The sequence below is a fragment of the Phyllostomus discolor genome, chromosome 12 (genome assembly GCF_004126475.2).
Source record: "Phyllostomus discolor isolate MPI-MPIP mPhyDis1 chromosome 12, mPhyDis1.pri.v3, whole genome shotgun sequence".
In the NCBI taxonomy this organism is placed as follows: domain Eukaryota; kingdom Metazoa; phylum Chordata; class Mammalia; order Chiroptera; family Phyllostomidae; genus Phyllostomus; species Phyllostomus discolor.
The window spans coordinates 31,263,398-31,282,055 of record NC_040914.2 but is presented as its reverse complement, the minus strand read 5'-3'; the positions used below and the strand labels follow the sequence as shown (position 1 = coordinate 31,282,055).

Genomic DNA, 18,658 nt, shown 5'->3' with positions numbered 1-18,658 from the left:
TGGCCGGGCAGCTGCATTGGCTAGAGCCTCAGCCCCGTACGCCAAGGCTGCTGATTTGATCTCTGGTCGGGGCACATACAAGAAGCAACTGGTGAATGCATAGCTGGGTGGAGGCACAAATCAGTGTTTCTCTCTGTCTCTCTCCCTTGCTCTCTCTTTAAAAAAAAAAATAAATCAATAAAAAACCTTTTAATTTTTTTATTTTATTTACTTATTTTCTAGAGAGAGGGAAAGGGAAAGAGAAAGAAAGGGAAACATCCATGTGTGGTTGCCTCTCACATGGCCCCTACTAGAGACCTGGCCTGCAACCCAGGCATGAGCCCTGACTAGGAATTGAACCCATGACCCTTTGGTTCACAGCCAATGCTCAGTCCTCTGAGCCACACCAGCCAGGGCAACCTTTTCATTTCTTAAAAAGTGGGCTACAAAAGTTCAGGGCCCCTGAGGTTTCAACAAGGAAATGGAAAGGTCTGGCTCCTCCACTCATTCGGGTAAGAGGAGGCCGGCCAAGACCTGGTCCTGGGGTTCAGTCTGGTCCCCACACGGCCACACCAGGCTGGAAGCAACGGCAGGCACACTACGCAGCCTGTGGGCACCGGGCTCTAACAGTTCACGTGGTCTCGAGGTGCTCCAGAGAACAAATGATCACGTCCTACGTCAAATGTTACCATTGGTAGTTAGCTATTTATTAAAAGGAAACGGGAGCAATGGAAATTAGCCATTGAGCTTAATACACTGGGGAGCAGGAGCCTGTCTGCGCCCCCAGGAAGCTACAATTTCACACCCCCGGGGGTCACAGCATTGCTCTGACAAGGGGATTAACCTCCCTGCTCTGGTACCAGAGTGTGGAAGGAGGGGTGCCCAGCCTGTCGGTCTAACCAGAGGGTGGACCGATCAAAAGCCCACAGAAACAGTGGGCAGTTGACTGGTTCCTTAGCAAAAGCACCTGGTCCTTCCCAAACCCACACTATGATCCCAGAAGAACAGAGAAGTTCTTGAGCACACGCATGCGCTCTCTGCCCCTCTCTCCCGCCTGGGAACACACTTGCCCCGTGTGCTTACGTGTTCTCTCTTGCCCGGAGCACCAGCCCGTGCAGGTCCAGCAGCCACCAGGGCCCGCAGCAGACTGTGTGGGCTCCACAAGACTGAGCTTTAATATGAAGCAGAAATTCTGGACACTGGATTTTGCTCCAGCCTTGGTAAAGACACGGGTGGACTTATCCCACGGCGGAACGGAGGGAGATGGCACACTGGGAACCCAGGGGACAGCATCTATTTCCATTTTGTCACACCACCATTTCCCGTGCGTGGGTCCTTGGAATGCTTTCCTCGTGACCCCACGGAAGTGCCTGATTTCTCTCCACGACACCAACTTGGTGTTCATGCAATGGATGGAGGCAGAGGGAGAAACCAGAAAGAGAGAAAATAACTTAGGAGGCCTTTGCCAAGAGCACCCCCACCAATAAAGGGTGAAAACGCTACCCCAAGACTCAGGCCGTAGAGTAGTTAACACATTTTAGACCAAACTGGAAGCAATGGAAATGAGTGAGAAGCAGCTCAGTTTTAACCGTTGAAATCTGCACTAACTACGGGGCATGAATAAGGCACTCTTCTCTACACATGTAATAAGTAAACGCAAATCCAGGTTGCAGTAGAGCGCTCAGGGTTCTGAGTGCATTCACAGCCATGACTACAGGAGATGCACACCGCAGAGAGGCAGTGGACCAGCATTCTGAGCCCCACGGCGCGGGGATGACCCCCGGGTGGCTGGGCTCCAGGCACCACTGTTTTTGAGGAGCAGCCCAGGTTAAAAAGCATTGCTATTCGGTGCTATGAAAAAGAAGGAAAAAGCCAAAGGATGAAACATTTAAAGAATAAGCTCAGGAAGACGTTCACGTGGAAATGAGAGCTATCACCACGGTCCAATCTTTATCACTTGGGCAGCATCAAGAGGGCAGAGGGCGGGGCAGTGATGCGGAAGGAGGGGACCGGGCATCTGCAGGGAAACGTGCTGGAGGAGCCTCCCGGGAACTGAGGACCCGAAGATGGGAATGAGCCACGGGCTCCAGCGACCACCACTCAAAGTACAGGGTTTGGTCACTGGACAGGACTGGACGAAGGAGGAATGTTACGGAGGCAATAAAGCAAGCATCCCGGGGGGAGGGCTGGAAAGAGGCAGACTGTGGAAGGCAGAGATGTAGCTCCTGGGGGAACATCCCGGGGCGCCGGGAAGGGAGCTAGGATGCCCGGGAAAACGGGAAAATAACCACGGCATTGTAAGAACAGCCTGCACAGGAAATGAAAATCACTTCAACTTGTTAATTTCAGAGACTCTGCAGCCCTGACCAGTGTGGCTCAATGGGTTGGGCATCCTCCAGCAGAGCGAGGGGTCGCGTGTTCAATTCCCAGTCAGGGCACAGGCTTGGTCCCTGGTCAGCAGCATATAAGAAGCAACCGATCAGTATTTCTCTCTCATACCAATGTTTTCCTCCCTCTCTTTCTCCGCTTCCCCTCTCTAAAAATAAATAAATATTTCTTTTAAAAAAAGTGTTTATACAATAGTCTATACTTACTCTTCATTTGTAGTTAATTTACACAAAACTTCCCAATAGGTGGTAACAGAAGTTTTACATTTTCTTTATCATTTTTTTGTACAAAATCCAGATACTTATCATTGGTGCTATTCCATCCTAGGAGCTTCTTCCATGTTGCTCATTCCTACCTCACATCTGCCTCTAAAAGAATAAAGGTGAACTGAACACAGGCTACGAACCAAAGCATCGCAGGTTCGATTCCCAGTCAGGGCACATGCCAGGGTTGCAGACCATGGCCCCCAGCAACCGCACATTGATGTTTCTCTCTCTCTCTTCCCCCCCTTCCCTCTCTAAAAATAAATAAAATCTTAAAAAAAAAAAAGAATCTGGTTTATTAAAAAAAAAAAAGAATAAAGGCAAAGTCCTGAAAAGAAGCCAGCGGGCTGGTGGGGGAGTCCCAACAGGCCCAGGTTTGAGGCAGAGAGAACAGAGGTTCAAGGACACGTCCCAGACCACCCGACACCAACGCAGCCGGGGCAGGACTTGGGGAGAGGCCTACCTCCTAAGCTCATTCTTTCTCACCAACGCCACCTCGCACACCCATGGGTACAGGGAGGAGGCCTGGGGGGCCACCAGGTCCCCCGCCTGGGCGCTGCCAACACCTGAACACCAGAAAGGATCGGGCATGGCAACCCTTAAGAGCTGCATTAAAATGACCACTAAAAACAAACAAATAGAATGACTGCTTCACAACTGTGTAGTTACGCAGTACCACTGACAATAGAATGAGCCAGGTCAGTACATGAAATCTGATCAACATACGGGCTGGAAAATGTTTATCCTTCCTATCTTTCAAATATGCCTGAAATGTTATCTGTTCAAATATTTTCGGATGACTAAAACAAAGGTTATCTGCCCTTTTTTTTTTTTTAGCCTTGCAGAAAAATACCGAGCAGCAATTCCCAGAAATCTGAAAAATGAACTTTAAGAGCAACCGGGAAGGTCAGGCAGAAACGTGAAGTGCATCTGTCCGCAGACAGGGAGCTGGTGAGGAAGAGCAAGTCTGGGACTCCAGAGAGGAGGAGCCTGAAGCCCAGAGAGCCCAAGGCTGCGTCCAGGACAGGGGCCCAGTGCCCATCAACGCGACCATCGTCGCAGCTGCTGAGACAGGCTTCCCCAGGCCACGGTGAGGGGTGGGATGAGGGACTGGGACTGGTAAGGTGCTCAGAGGCACCTCAGAGGGCCGCACATACAGGTGAGGGGGAAGCAAGCGGACCCCGCCCCCCAAGGGAAGACGCTCAGTTTTGCATCATCTCAGTTCCTGGCAGCTCTGCAGTGACCTGGCATTGCTCGTGCTGCTAATTCAGTAATCCTCTCCGGAGGAGCCTGCTGCTACCCGGAGCCTCAAATGATCACAGGTTTTTACGTACAATGTGGAATTCCAAAATAGTAACAGGTAAGGCAAGACCAGGGGATTGAAAAAATGAAAAAAAAAAAAAGAGCAGACAATAGAAACAGATCGAGAGCGAATCCAGAAACCAGAAACATAGACACAGACTTGGCCCTGAACAGGAGAAGCCCAGCAATGGATTTAAGTGCTGACAGCCCTGGGCAGACGCCAGCCCAGAGCACGGTTGGGAAGAGGAAAGGGGAACACAGCATAGGGAGCCCAGGCCCTGGCCCCAGAGTTCGGCCAGTTGGAGCGTCATCCCAATACACCAACACTGTGGGTTCGATTCCCGGTTAGGGTGCAAAGAAGAACCAACCAAAGAATGCATCAATAAGTGGAACAACAAGTTGATGTCTGTCTGTCTCATATCAATAAAAGTAATAAAAATAAAATAAAATGATTTTTCCCAAAATACAATAAAATAAGACAGGAAGCCCATGAACCCCATGAAACAGCCTGTTACTACAGGGGTCGGCAAACGACAGCCCAGCCCTGATTTTATATGACCCCCCACACAGGCTGAGAATGCCCGTCACATTTCTCAGTGGTTGAAAAGCAATCAAGAGAAGGAAAATATTGCGTGGCACCTGAAAACGACGACGTGCAAACTTCAACGCCCACAACGTTTTATTGTTTAGCTTTTGTCTGTGGCTGCTTTCGTGTGCCGACCGCAGAGGTGGGCGGTTGTCACCGAGAACACACAGCTCCCAGAAACATTCACTACCCGGCCCTTTCCAGAAAACGTTTGCTGACTCCGTGATACTGCGCTGGCCCCCACTCAGCTGGCAGTACAGCAGGTGCTCGGCGGGCACAGGCATCAGGCACCAGGCACGGGAGGGGCTCTTCTACCAGGTTGGCGAGAAGAAACCACAGAACGGTCCGTGGAAGGAAGCAAAAGGCGGGAATTAAAATAGCCAGTTCCTTTATCTCTGCCTGACACATGGTGAGTGTTCAGCCCCAGGGGGAGCTAGCTCCTGCTGTCCCGCCCCCTTCCAGGCAGTGTCATTCGCTCCGGGGTAGGCAGCTGGGAAGCCATACCCCGTGGCCTGTTGTGTGACATACAACCGAAACTGAACACAGAGGGGCAGGCCACAGGCTCACTGGGGTGTCAAGCCAGAGGGAGGAGGAGACTCAGTCAAGCATAGATGCTGTGCAAAGTTTGATATGCGCAAGCAACCGAAAGATCAGATTGAAATTTCAACAGAGAAGTGGAAACTATAAAACAGTACACAATGTGGCAATTAAATTGCCAAAAAGCTTGACACATTTAAAATAGATGCATTTTTCACTCTGGCTGGTGTGGCTCAGTGGATTGAGTGCTGGTCTGCAAACCAAAGGGTAGCCGGTTCAATTCCCAGTCAGGGCACATGACTGGATTGTAGGCCAGGTCCCCAGTGAGGGGGGGGGGGCACACCCGAAGCAACCACACATTGATGCTTCTCTCCCTTTCTCCCACCCTTCCCCTATGTCTAAAAACAGACAAATAAAATATCTCTAAAATTTTTAAAAATAGATGTATTTTCCTAAATACAACTCAATTAAATTCTCTTAACAAAAACATGGAAAATCTAGACCCCCAAAATACCTAAAATTTCAGAATCCAATGAAGGAGATTGAAAGTGGATTAGTAAAGCCTGTGCTTCTACCTCTGAAAGATGACCTTCCTTAGGAGAAAACCAGACAAAACATATCAAAACAGCTGTTTTCAAACCCTGAACAGCAGGCAGCCCAGAACTGTGATCAGGACAACAAAGGAAGTAAGGCCTACAACCGCCCGAGCTTTCTGCCTACAAGCAGCCTCCCAAGCTGCTGCGTGGGAAAGGGGAGCCGATCGGACCCCAGAGGTCTTGCCAAGTTGAGGACACAGATCAGCTATAAGTAGGTCAAAATAACAAGAACACAGGAGAGGAGGGAGCTACAGAGAGAAGCTGATCCCCAGGGGTGGGCAGAGGGGACCCGAGTCTCTGGCTGATCAGGGCCCAGGATGAGAAAACCTCCAAGGCTGGCGCCAGAAGCATCAGGAAGGAGGAGGCACAATCCCCAGGATCCCGGTCTGGGAAAACCCGGTGTTTCCACCAACCAGCATGGAAAGACCTCCCCATACAACAGCCTAGGGATATGGCCTTCACAGGGCAGATACATTAGCCCAAGACTAATACAGCCCGTGCTAGATCAGCCCAGACAAGCCTGATGATCAAGTTTTGAAGAGGTCTGATGGATCAGCCCTTTCCACTGGTGGAGGGCTTTCTCCAGCCCTCCACCTTGTTTTATCCGTCCCGGCACCTTGTTTCTACCCAGCGGCAGCGCCAAGCTCTAGCTTAACTGTTAAGGAGTAGTTACATATATACAGTCCTAACATTTTATTCGGCCCTTTGAAGGCAACAACAAGGCTGGTGAAAATGAGTTTGACACCCCTGCTTTACATGCACGCCAGACAAAACTAAGGCTCTTTAAAGAAATAAAACAAAATCCAGCACAGAAGGCACCCAAGGGAAAAAATAAAACATGAGCCCATCATTTTATGTTCTAGCGAAACTGACTTTCCAGGTAAAAGGGACACACACAATTATTCTCTTAGAAGAACATTAATTCTCACAATGTCCAGCATTCCATAAAAAATGACCAGGCATGCACACGTGCCCCAAACCACAGCCATCCATCAACAGCAATGACAGAAGCAGTCAGTAGAAATAAACACAGCAACAACTGAGATGACGGGACTGGTGGGTAAGAACATTCCAAGTGCTGTGACAGAGGGGATCCGCATGAGCACAAAGGGGAGAGAACATAAAAACAATGGCAAGTGAAATGAAATACTTAAAAATGGCCTCTCGAGATAACAAGTACATCTCAAGGGAAAACTTCAATGCGAAGACCGGATTAGACACTGCAAACTATATAGCTGGGACATGCTTCGCTCTCTCCTGTTTAAAACTCGTTCTAGTCACCCTGGCTGGCGTAGCTCAGTGGATTGAGCACAGGCTGCAAACTAAAGCATCGCAGGTTCGATTCCCAGCCAGGGCACATGTCTGAGTTGCAGGCCACGGCCCCCAGCAACCGCACATTGATGTTTCTCTTTCTCTCTCTTTCTCCCTCCCTTCCCTCTCTAAAAATAAATAAAATCTTAAAAAAAAAAAAAACTCATTCAGTCTAGTTCTACCCACAACTACAGGCGCACTGCACACCGCCAGCCTTCTTGTCCGTCTGCAGTCAGTCAGAAATCAGCAGACCTTTGTGCACTTAAAGGGCCCATGGAAAGAAACAGTATCTCCCGAGTTCTCACCCATTGATAAGTGTGTGTCCCTTTTACCTGGAAAGTCAGTTTTGCTAGAACATAAAATCATGGGCTCACGTTTTTTTTTTCCTTGGGTCCCTGAAATATGTTACTCGATTTTCTTCTCTATAAAGCCTACTTATCGAAATTTAATGGTAAACTCATTATCTTTCCCTTGAAACTATTAGTCTTTTCCAAGAAGCAGAGCTAAAAGCTAGCTGTTAAAAAAAAAAAAAAAAAAAAAAAAAAACGAAAAGAAGGAAGGAAGAATAACAGTGGCTGGTGTAGTTCAGTAGACTGAGTGCCAGACTTCGAACCAAAGGGTGGCGAGTTCGATTCCCAGTCAGGGCACATGCCTGGGTTGTGAGCCAGGCCCCCATGAGGGGCACATGAGAGGTAACCACACATTCATATTTATCTCCCTCTTTTTCCCTCCCTTCCCCTCTCTCCAAAATAAATAAATAAAATCTTAAAAAATAAAATAATAAAAAACTTTTAAAGACTAACAAAATGTGTAAACCTCCAACAAGGGTGACCCAAATATAAAGATATAACCAAAACATGAAAACACATGGAAGAAATCATAAGTCATCATGAACCCATATTAAGCTACTTGTATTTATAAAGTCTTCTATTTCCACATTTCATCTATGAACTGTAAAACCTGAAAACAGAATGCACCAAAATGTTCACATTTGCTGATCTTTAATCTACCGATGTTTCTACACATAAAGTGGCAAGGTATAAACTTAATTCTAAGTTTAACTTAATTTTTTTTTAAGATTTGTTTACTTCTAGAAAGAAAGGAAGAGGGAGAGAAACAGCAATGTGTGGTTGCCTCTCACTCACCGAGTACTGGGGACCTGGCCTGCAACCCAGGCATGTGCCCTGACTGGGAATCGAACTGGCAACTCTTTGCTTTGCAGGCCCGTGCTCAATCCACTAAGCTATACCAGCCAGGGCCTAAGTAAAATTTTAAAAGCTAACATTTATGCTTAATCATTTCAAACTGATGGTTATAAGAACAGTCAAATAAAGGGTCCGAGTTGAACTATTGATATACACAACATTTTGATGGACCTCAAGGGCATTTTGCCGAGTAAACAAAGCCAGTGTCAAAAGGTCACATACCGTATGACATTCTCGAAATAACAAGATTATAGAGATGGGGAACAGACTCGCGGCTGCCAGGGATGGAAGGTGGTGGGGGAAGGAGAGTGTACCAGGAGGGCAGGGAGATCCCTGTGGGGAAGGAGCAGCCAGGCTCTCCGCTGGGGGGTGCGGCTTCGGTGAAGAAATGGCACACAGGCACGCAACTGTACCCACGTCCATTTCCCAGCATGCACGTGGTGGCCAGTGTTACCTAAGTGGGGAAGTCTGGCTGAACAGTATGCTGTGACCTGTACTTTCTCTGCAACTTCCCGTGAGTCTATTACTATTTCAAAATAAAAAGTTTTGAAAAATTGCTTCATACGTATCTAATTTCATGTTCCACTTCAAAGGAGCCCAAAATAGACACTGTAGGAAATTCATCTGAGCACAGCTTATCCAAGAAAGAACAGGATAAGGCCATTCTTGGACCCTGAGCCTTACATCAAGACCAGTAAATAAATATGCATGTATGTTTTAAGACAAAAAAGCTTTTAATGTTTCCTGTGCTATTTTTTATAATAGTTCCTTTGCTTCATTGACTATTTGGTTCACTGAAAAACCTACCAACCGCGACAGACAGGACTTCTACTATAAATGTGCAAACAGTGATGGGAGTGAAGACAGCTAACACCTCTTCACTCTGTCTTTCTTTTATGGCCTCTTCAAGAGTTACATGGGAAAACATCACAATTCCAGGGCCTCCCCACAACAATCAGAACACAGAGTTGAAAGAATAAAGAATAGTCCTGACTGGTGTAGCTCAGTGGATAGAGTGCGGGCCGCGAACCAAAGCGTCACCAGTTCGATTCCCAGTCAGGGCACATGCCTGGGTTGGAGGCCAGGTCCCTGGTGGGGGGCTCTCGAGAGGCAACCTCACACTGATGTTTCTCTCCCTCTCTTTTTCCTCCTCTTCCCCTCTGTCTAAAAATGAATAAATAAAATATTTTTTAAAAAATTAAAAAGAATAAAGAACACACATGTAAAAAACAGAAATAACCCTGCCAGCAAATGGGCACTTTAATAGAGGTAGCTGGCAGCAAGGTGCAGAGCCTGACTCAAGAAAGTCTAAAACCCCCCTGGCGAGTGTGGTTCAGTGGATTGAGCACGGTTCTGCAAACAAAAGGGTCGCCAGTTCAATTCTCAGTCAGGGTACATGCCTGGGTTGCAGGCCAAGTCCCCATTGGGGGGGTGGGGGTGGGGTACATGAGAAGCAACCACACATTGGTCTTTCTCTCCCTCTCTTTCTCCTTCCCTTCTTTCTAAAAATAAAGAAATAAAATCTTTTAAAAAATTAAAAAAGAAAGTCTATAATAGGTATCTGTGTTCTTAACAATACACAAGCATTAGAAGTTTTCACAGTCTCCATAAACTTTTACTTTCCAAATCCCCTAAAAACTTCTAGGGCATTTCAAAAAGAAACAGCTGTAAGAAACAGATTTGTTAAATCCTACCACTAAGAAACAGGTTTCTAAGCCCTGGCTGGCGTAGCTCAGTGGATTGAGCGCAGGCTGCAAACCAGTGTCGCAGATTCGATTCCCAGTCAGCGTACATGCGTGGGTTGCAGGCCATGACCCCCAGCAACCACACATTGATGTTTCTCTCTCTCTATCTCCCTCCCTTCTCTCTCTAAAAATAAATAAATAAAATCTTAAAAAAAAAAAAAAGAAAAAGAAACAGGTTTCTGCCCTACATGAGAGTCATTAACCGGGTGTCAAGTCTATTGCCAATACAAAGCCCTGCCTAAGAGATGGGACACCCCACTGCAGGCGGGAGAGACACCAGGGTAACACCCATCAGTACCCGGCTAGCATCCTCAGTATGATCTGCCGGAAGGACTCCAGAGAGTGCAGCTATGTCTATGTGATTCCTTGGGGTAAAACAATGATATTCATTCCTCACATTTAATCGGCAAAGCTGGGGGAACTGTATACAACTAGCAATCACCTTTTTCAAGATATTAAATAGCTTCAATACCATAACATAGATTTCACCCTAGCTGGCGTAGCTCAGTGGATTGAGCGCGGACTGCAAACCAGGCATCGCAGGTTCGATTCCCAGTCAGGGCACATGTCTGGGTTGCAGGCCACAGCCCCCAGCAACTGCACATTGATGTTTCTCTCTCTCTCTCTTTTTCTCCTTCCCTTCCCTCTCTAAAAAAAATAAATAAATAAAATCTTAAAAAATGAGAGCACTCTGAAAGTCTAAGTGATACTCCTTATGTATATCTGCCTGACTCATCGCGGGCGCTCAACTCAGCATTGAATGGGTTTTCGATCAAGATGCTAAAACTCGTATTTAGCAGTTATTTCATTATGATTACTAGAAAAAAAAAAAACTTCATTAGGTAAAGTTGTCTACTTCAGAAACTTTCCCACAATACAGAAACACTAATATAAAAACAATTCTGAAAATCAGTTTGCCTGAATCTCAAGATTTCAGAAGTAAGAAATTATCTCTCACCTCCCCCGCCCTGGTTAAAAATAACATGACAAAGAAACAGACAGGAACTGCTAAATAAAAGACAGTAACCAAGAGTCACTACTATGCCAATTCTCAACTCAATTGTTTCTGCTTATTTCATTTTTTTAAAGATTTTATTTATTTATTTTTAGACAGAAGGGAAGGGAGGGAGAAAGAGAGGGAGAGAAACATCAGTGTGAGGTTGCCTCTCTCGTGACCCCTACTGGGAACCTGGCCTGCAACCCTGGCATGTGCTCTGACTGGTAATCGAACTGGTGATCCTGTGGTTCGCAAGCCCACGTTCAATCCACTGAGCTATACCAGCCAGGGCCTTTGTGCTTTTTTAATCTAACATTAGCCCACTAATAACAATCCCATTGTCCACGACATAGTTCTAACACTTGGCTCTCATATGTGTCAGGACTCAAAACTCTGAAAAAATAAGAGGGGCAATTTTCCTTCACTACAAGTATCTGTGGTTTTTGATAAACCATCATGCAGTACATAAGATAGTATTTTAAGAAGTGGATTACTTGAGCCCTGGCTGGTGTTGCTCAGTGGACTGAGCACAGGCCTGTGAACCAAAGGGTTGTTGGTTTGATTCCCAGTCAGGGCACATGCTTGAGTTGTGAGCTGGGTCCCCAGTAAGGGGCACACGAGAGGCAACCACACACTGAGGTTTCTCTCCCTCTCTCTATAAGCAAATAAATAAATAATCTTTTAAAAATTTTAAAAATAAAAAGTAGATTACTTGAGAAATACTGTAAATGTTTAATCTCAGGGAAGAGGAAAAAATACATATACTACAAAGTATTCCAGACATTTCTTTTTCTGGTATTATGGAATTACAAAAGTAGTTTTTCCCAATCATTCACAAGACAAAAACAACCCTGGGTGAAGAATAGTCCATAGAAATATCACCGCCATTGTTTATTCCATGATTTCTACACAAGCTTGCAATTACCTTATTAAATCAAAACATGAGCAAGTCTAAGGGCAACATTTGTTTCCACATGTTCTTTTTTAATTAAATTTATCAGGGTGACCTAGGTTAATAGGATTTATGTGGGTTTCAAGTGCACAACTCTATGACATGTCATGTGTCTATTGTGTCGTGTACTGTTTCCGCATTTTCCATGCTAAAATGCAAACACTGCTCTAAATAAGAAATCACAACGACAAAGCAAACAGCTGAACTCAACCCATGTCCCTCCAGAAGCACAACAAGCACAGGACACCATAAAATGAGTAAGTCTCTTCAGAAAATCATAAATTGTGGCATGTCAGTTCTCTGCCACATAATTAACTGAACTTCTTAAACGTTATCACCATACAGTTACCAAGATATAGTTAAGAATGATAGAGACTTCTTAAAAATAATTAACACAAAATTTTGTACAACTAGACCTCAAGCCTCTTGCACTTATAAATAACTGTAATAAAATGTAGCCACACATTCTTTAAAAACAGCAATTAAAACCAACACAATAGCCCTGCCTGGTGTGGCTCAGTGGATTGAGTGCAGGTCTGTGAGCCAGAGTGTTGCCAGTTTGATTCCCAATCAGGGCACAGGCCTGGGTTGCCAGCCTGGTCCCCAGTAGGGGGTGTGCAAGAGGCAACAACACATCGATGTTTCACTCCCCCTCCTTCTTCCTCCTTTCCCCTCTCTCTAACACCAAATTTTAAAAAATCTTTTTTAAAAACCTGACACAATAAATATTATGTTCTAAGTTACAGAAAATAAACCTGTTTCTCCAATATTGCAAGATCCGATCTGCATCACCCTTCATACCTTAAAGAAAACCTTCCCCAGAATCTAAATATGGAGGCAGAAACACACCAAGAAAAAGGCTGATCAAAGCCCCACCTGTATATCTGTTTTCAACCATTTGGAGTCCAGTCGAGCCTGGGCCACCAAACAGAAAGACTCGGAGGGCATCTTTCCTCCAGCTTCCTCCCAGCTGTCAGACCTGCAGGTAAAACAAAAATGCTGAAGACTAAGGCTTGTCAGAATGTTACAAAGACCCTCCCGCCAGGTGTAATGCGGCAGAGAGAGAGAGAGCCAGAGAGTAGACAGGAGGGAGAAGAGTTGCGGGAGGAAAGTGAGAGGAGGCAAAAAGGAAGGAAAGATGGAGAGACCGGAGGGAGAGAGTGAAAGCCTACTTCCCCCCAGGTGAGAGCCACACACGGGGTTCGCCCGGCTCCTGGACTCAGTCAGCGAGACCTTGAGGATAATGGTCGGTCACAGAAGACCGGACCACAATGTCATCCCCTTCCCTTAAACCCGAAAGGGAAACACAAACCCACGACAAGAATCCCACATTTCAACGACAAATGACAGCACCGTGCATCTGCCGCTTCACCCCAGACCAGTCGATGGAGTGAGAAACATATTAATCAAAATTCACACATGCAGGAAAAACCCAAAACAATAATCACTTAAACATGGAAAGGCAACCCGAGACCTGCGTTGCGGACAGTCCGCGCAGGCCCAGGTCCAGCGGCCGCACCCACACCCGCTGCGCCCCAGCTGGGCCCAGCCCCAAGACCCATCCGGCGCTGCCCAGGCCGGCGGCCGCCCTCGCTATCCCCCTGAGACTAGGACCTGAAGCGCAGAGGGCCTGCCGCCCAGCTCCAGCGGCGGCGTGCGGACACAGCCTCCCAGCCGCCTCTGGCTCCGCCCGCGCCTGCGATCCCGGCTCCTCTCGCGGCTGGAGAGGTGTGCCCACGCAGGAATACCGCCCCCGCTATCCAGCCAATCGAAGCAAAGCTCCTCCTGTGACTCAGCCAATGGAGGAAAGGATCCCGTTTGCCCCTCCCCCTGATTCTCCGGCTTCCTTCAATCCTGCTTATTTTCCTCTTTGGAGTGCAACCCTTGCGGTCACGGCCAATGGTTGGCTCAGGGAGGCGGGATTTCCGCCACACGCACGCACGCACGTAGGCACACACTTACTCCGATTCCGGGCTTCGCCCAGCCCTGCGGAAAATCTTTCCTCGACTGTGGAACTTGCGGAGCTTGAGGTACTCAAGGGGTACGCGGCTGGGGGGACCCCCCGGAACCTGTAGAAATGAGGACCCTGCGCGTGCAGTTGGCTCGAGTCTTCAAGAGCCTTGTCTTGTCTGTCCCAGTGAATGCAACCAAAATCCTGGACAGGAAACGTGGACCATCTGGTAGCACCGAACCCGTGGTCATAAAACAAGACTTAAGAAATATATAACATCACAGAAGTTGTTCACTAAATGGTAGCCATGCAAAAAAGAAAAGAAAGAAAAAAAGAAGAGAAATATATAGCAGAATTATGTTCTCTGATTATGAAAAAATTATATTACAAATCAGTAAAAAGTACCAGGACGACCTCCAAACATTGAAAATTAACGTACTTTTACATGGATCAAAGAAATCTCAAGGGAAAATGGAGCTATTTTGAATTGAACAAAAATTAAAATATAACATCAAAGTGTGTGGGGTTTAACTAAACCAGTGCTTAAAATGAAGTGTATGCATTAACTATTTATCTTTTTTCTTTTTTAAAATATGTCTTATTGATTATGCTGTTACAGTCGTCCCATTCCTCTCTTAATTCCCCTCCACCCCGCACACCCTCTCCCACCCACATCCCTCCCCTTTAGTTCATGCCCATGTGTCATAAGTTCTTTAGCTTCTACATTTCCCATACTATTCTTGCCCTCCCCCTGACTATTTTTCACCTACCATCTATGCTGCTTATTCTCTGTACCTTTTCCCCCTCTCTCCTCCTCCCACTCCCGTGTTGCTAACCCTCCATGTGATCTCCATTTCTGTGGTTCTGTTCCTGTTCTAGTCGTTTGCTTAGTTTACTTTTGTTTTAGGTGTGGTTGTTAATAATTGTGAGTTTGTTGCCTTTTTACTATTCATATTTTTTATCTTCTATTTCTTAGATAAGTCTCTAACATTTCATATAATAAGGGCTTGGTGATGATGAACTCCTTTAACTTGACCTTATCTGGGAAGCACTTTATCTGCCCTTCTATTCTAAATGAAAGCTTTGCTGGATAAAGCAATCCTGGAGGTAGGTTCTAGCCTTTCATGACTTGGAATACTTCTTTCCATACCCTTCTTGCTTACAAGGTCTCTTTTGAGAAATTAGCTGACAGTCTGATGGGAACTCCTTTGTAGGTGATTGTCCCTTTATCTCTTGCTGCTTCTAGGATTCTCTCCTTCATTTTTACCTTGGGTAATGTAATTATGGCGTGCCTTGGTGTGTTCCTCCTTGGGTCCAACTTCTCTGGGACTCTCTGAGCTTCCTGGACTTCCTGGAAGTCTATTTTCTTTGCCAGATTGGGGAAGTTCTCCTTTATTATTTGTTCAAATAATGTTTCCACTTGTTGCTCTTCCTCTTCCCCTTCTGGTACCCCTATAATTTGGTTGTTGGAACATTTCAAGATGTCCTGGAGGTTTCTAAGCCTCTCCTCATTTTTTTTTGAATTCTTATTTCTTCATTATTTTCTGACTATATGTTGTTTTCTTCTTTTTGGTCCACATCGTTGATGTGAGACCCAGTTTTCTTTCCATCACTATTGGTTCCCTGTGCATTTTCCTTCATTTCACTTAGTAGCCTTCGTTTGTTCATTTATTTTGCAACTAAAATCAATCAACTCTGTGAGCATCTTGATGGCCAGTGCTTTGAACTGTGCATCTGATAGGTTGGCCGTGTCTTCATCGCTTAGTTGTATTTGCTGTGGCGTTTTGATCTGTTCTTCCATGTGGGCCACTTTTTTTTTATGGTCTTCTTGTACCTGTTACATATGAGGGGTGGAGTCTTAGGTGTTCACCAGGGCGGAGCACCCCAGTCTCTGGGTTGTGATGCTGTTTGTGGGGGCAGGGTCCAAGAGGGAATAATGGCACTTGCTCCATTCTCCGTCGGATTTCAGTCCCTTCTGCCATTTCCTCCAAGCAAACGTGGCCCTGCTGGTGCTGATTTCCATGTGGGTGGGCTTGTGTAAGTTCTAGGACCCTGTGGGTCTCTCCAATGAACTCTCCTGTGAGACTGGGAGTCTCTGCCAGCACCTCAACTCCACAGATGTTTTCAGTTGGTGTTTTGAGGCTTTATTTCCTGGCTCTGGGACCCTGGATTGCAAGCTCTGTCTAACTCCCCAGTTGCGCCTGGCTTATCTGCATGCAAATGTGGGACCGCCCAGTCAGCTGCCTTGTACACTGGTACACCGAGTCCCACTCCACAATCACCACCTCACTGGGTGTGCCCGATGCCACCCTGTGCTTGGGGTCTGCCAGATGCTGCCAGCACACCCAGGGTCTGCCCTCTGCTGTCTTGGCCGCCTGGGGTCCGCCAGCCCCCACTTTTTTTGCCACGACCCCTCCCCACCCAACCGCTCAACTCTGCCCCTCCTACTGGTGTGGATGAATGTGTCTATTTTAACTCCTTGATTGTCAGACTTCCGTACAGTTCAATTTTCTGTCAGTTCTGGTTGTTATTTCATTTCTAAATTGTTGTCTTTATTTTGGTTGTGCGAGGAGGCACAGTATGTCTGCCTACGCCTCCATCTTGACCAGAAGTCTCTTTTGACAAAATCTTGTTACAGAAACTCTCAGCACACTAGGGCATCTATGAAAACCTATACACAAGCCAAAACAATCTTGAAAAAGAAAAAAGAGCACCCATGCTTTGTAATATGAAAACTCTCTACAAAACTACAGCATGCAAAATAATGTGATACTTTCATGAGGATGAACATAGCCCTGGTAGGTGGCGCAGTTGGTTGGAACATCGTCCAATATACCCAAAGGTTTCGGGTTTGATTCCTGTTCAGGGCACATACCCGGGTTGTGAGTTCAGTCTGTGTGTGTGTGTGTGTGTGTGTGTGTCCCCTCACTCCCTCCTTTCTTCTCTCTCTCAAATTCAATAAACATATCATCAGGTGAGGATTTTTTTAAAGAAGGGTGAACATACAGATCAAAGACTAGAACACAGAAATACACGTCCATTCAATTGATTTTGGGAAAGGCTGTCAAGACCATTACATGGTGAAGGAACAATATTTTCAGTAAATGGTACTGGAAAACTGGATATTCACATGCAAAAGAATGAAGCTGGACCGTTACTTTACACGATGTATAAAAATTCATTCAAGACCTGGCTCAGTAACTCAGTGGGTTAGAGCACTGTCCTGATACACCAAGTTTATGGGTTTGATCCCTGGTCAGGGTATGTACAAAAATCAACCAATGAATGTTTCAATAAGTGTAACAACAAATCAATGTCTCTTCCACTCTCTCAAAAATCAGTAAGTGAAAAAAAATTTTTTTAAGATCTTATTTATTTACTTTTAAAGGGAGGGAAGGGAGCGTGAAAGAAAGAGAAAGAAACATCAGTGTGTGAGAGATACATCAATTGGTTGGCTCTCACACGCCCCCAGCTGGGGACCTGGCCCACAACCCAGTCACGTGCCCTGACTGGGAATCGAATTGGCAACCCTTTGCTTCACTGGCCTATGCTCAAGCCACTGAGCCCCACCAGCCAGGTGTTCTAATTTCTTTACCAAAGTCTAGAGTGCATACGTGTATGAGCATAGAAAAAGATCTGGAAATGTATATTCTAAGGGATGTCAGTAGGAAATGATGCTATTATTTTCTTAGATATGCTTCTCTGTATTTTCTAGTTTTCTAAACACATGAAGATTAAATTGTGTTCTCAGATATAAATAAGACTTCAGAAAAAATGGAGTGTAATATTTATCTTAGTTAACTAGCAAAGTTTCATTTCTGGAAATATCATGGAATAAATTCTGTGAGAAAAAAATCCTTCCACTTAAAAATACCTAGACATATTGGAAATGGTGTTTCAGTCTAAATATAGCCAAATTTTAAAACCTCTAGAATATCTCTGGGTTCAAAGGTAAATAGAAACTGAGGGTTAAAGCGAAGGTAGAGTCAGAAAGATTTTCTTGTTTCAAAAAAAATGTTTTAAAGTATAGAAGGGAGAGAAAGAAAGAGAGAAACATCGATTTGTTATTCCACTTATTAAGGCATTCATTGGTTCATTCTTGTATGTGCCCTGACTGGGGATCAAACTCACAACCCTGGTGTTTTCGGACAGCGCTCTAACCACCTGAGCTAACCTAGCCAGGGCCAAGTCAAAGAGCTTCTGTGACTCAGAATTAGTTGCCTACACTCAGAACCTAGGTGCTCAGGATCTATTAAGGACACGCAATGTGGCCTCATTGCTCAGGGAATAGAGGCTCATTCCCAAAACCTAGGGACCTGGGATGCAACAATCAGAGGAGGCAGGACCTTGATCCTACTTGGAACCTGGAAACGTGGGACCCTTATTATCTGAACCCAGGAAACTGGATTCAGACAAGCAACAGAACAGGGACCTGAGGTCTGACCAATAGAAAAGACATGAACTCTGTGTCTGGGGGGAGCAGACCATGTTGGACGATAGCAAGTGTCAGGTTCAAGACTTGTCATCCAACAAGCACAGGAGACATGGCCTTAGAGCCCGGAGCACAAAGACTGTGGATCCAACAAACAGAAGAGAAAGGTCTTGATGTCCTTAAATTAGATTCCCCTATTTGGAACCTTGGCTCACGAGTTTAAACAAGCAACAGAGACAAGATTTGGTGCCCTAAGAGTAGAGGTCAACACCCAGAATCTATGCTAGGATTCCAAACGGCAGAGGAGCCTATTCCTCAGTGCCGGGATACACTCCCATAATTAGAAACGGAGATCCAGCCCCAGCTGGTGTGGTTCAGTGGATTGGGATGTGGATGTTTCATTGTTTCATTGAG

General features: G+C 45.8%; 1 protein-coding gene and 1 long non-coding RNA gene across 3 annotated transcripts in view; one reads left to right on the top strand and one right to left on the bottom strand.

Moving 5' to 3' along the window:
• HERC2 (HECT and RLD domain containing E3 ubiquitin protein ligase 2) overlaps positions 1-13,597 on the bottom strand; it is a 191,887-nt gene extending 178,290 nt beyond the window's left edge. Inside the window, exons 1-2 of one of the 2 annotated variants that reach the window (XM_036012745.1) lie at positions 13,476-13,597; positions 12,738-12,840 (exon numbers count right to left, since the gene is read on the bottom strand). In XM_036012745.1, coding sequence (XP_035868638.1) covers positions 12,738-12,809 — 72 coding nt within the window. In that variant the 5' untranslated portion in view covers positions 12,810-12,840; positions 13,476-13,597. Of the gene's footprint in view, positions 1-12,737; positions 12,841-13,309; positions 13,332-13,475 lie in introns of those variants that run through there. The other variant, XM_036012744.1, reaches the window with a different exon arrangement.
• LOC118497640 lies at positions 6,572-7,480 on the top strand. The gene is made up of 2 exons (XR_004900179.1): positions 6,572-6,927; positions 7,134-7,480. It is a non-coding gene; the product is annotated as an uncharacterized LOC118497640 (long non-coding RNA).
• Positions 13,598-18,658: the final 5,061 nt, after the last annotated feature.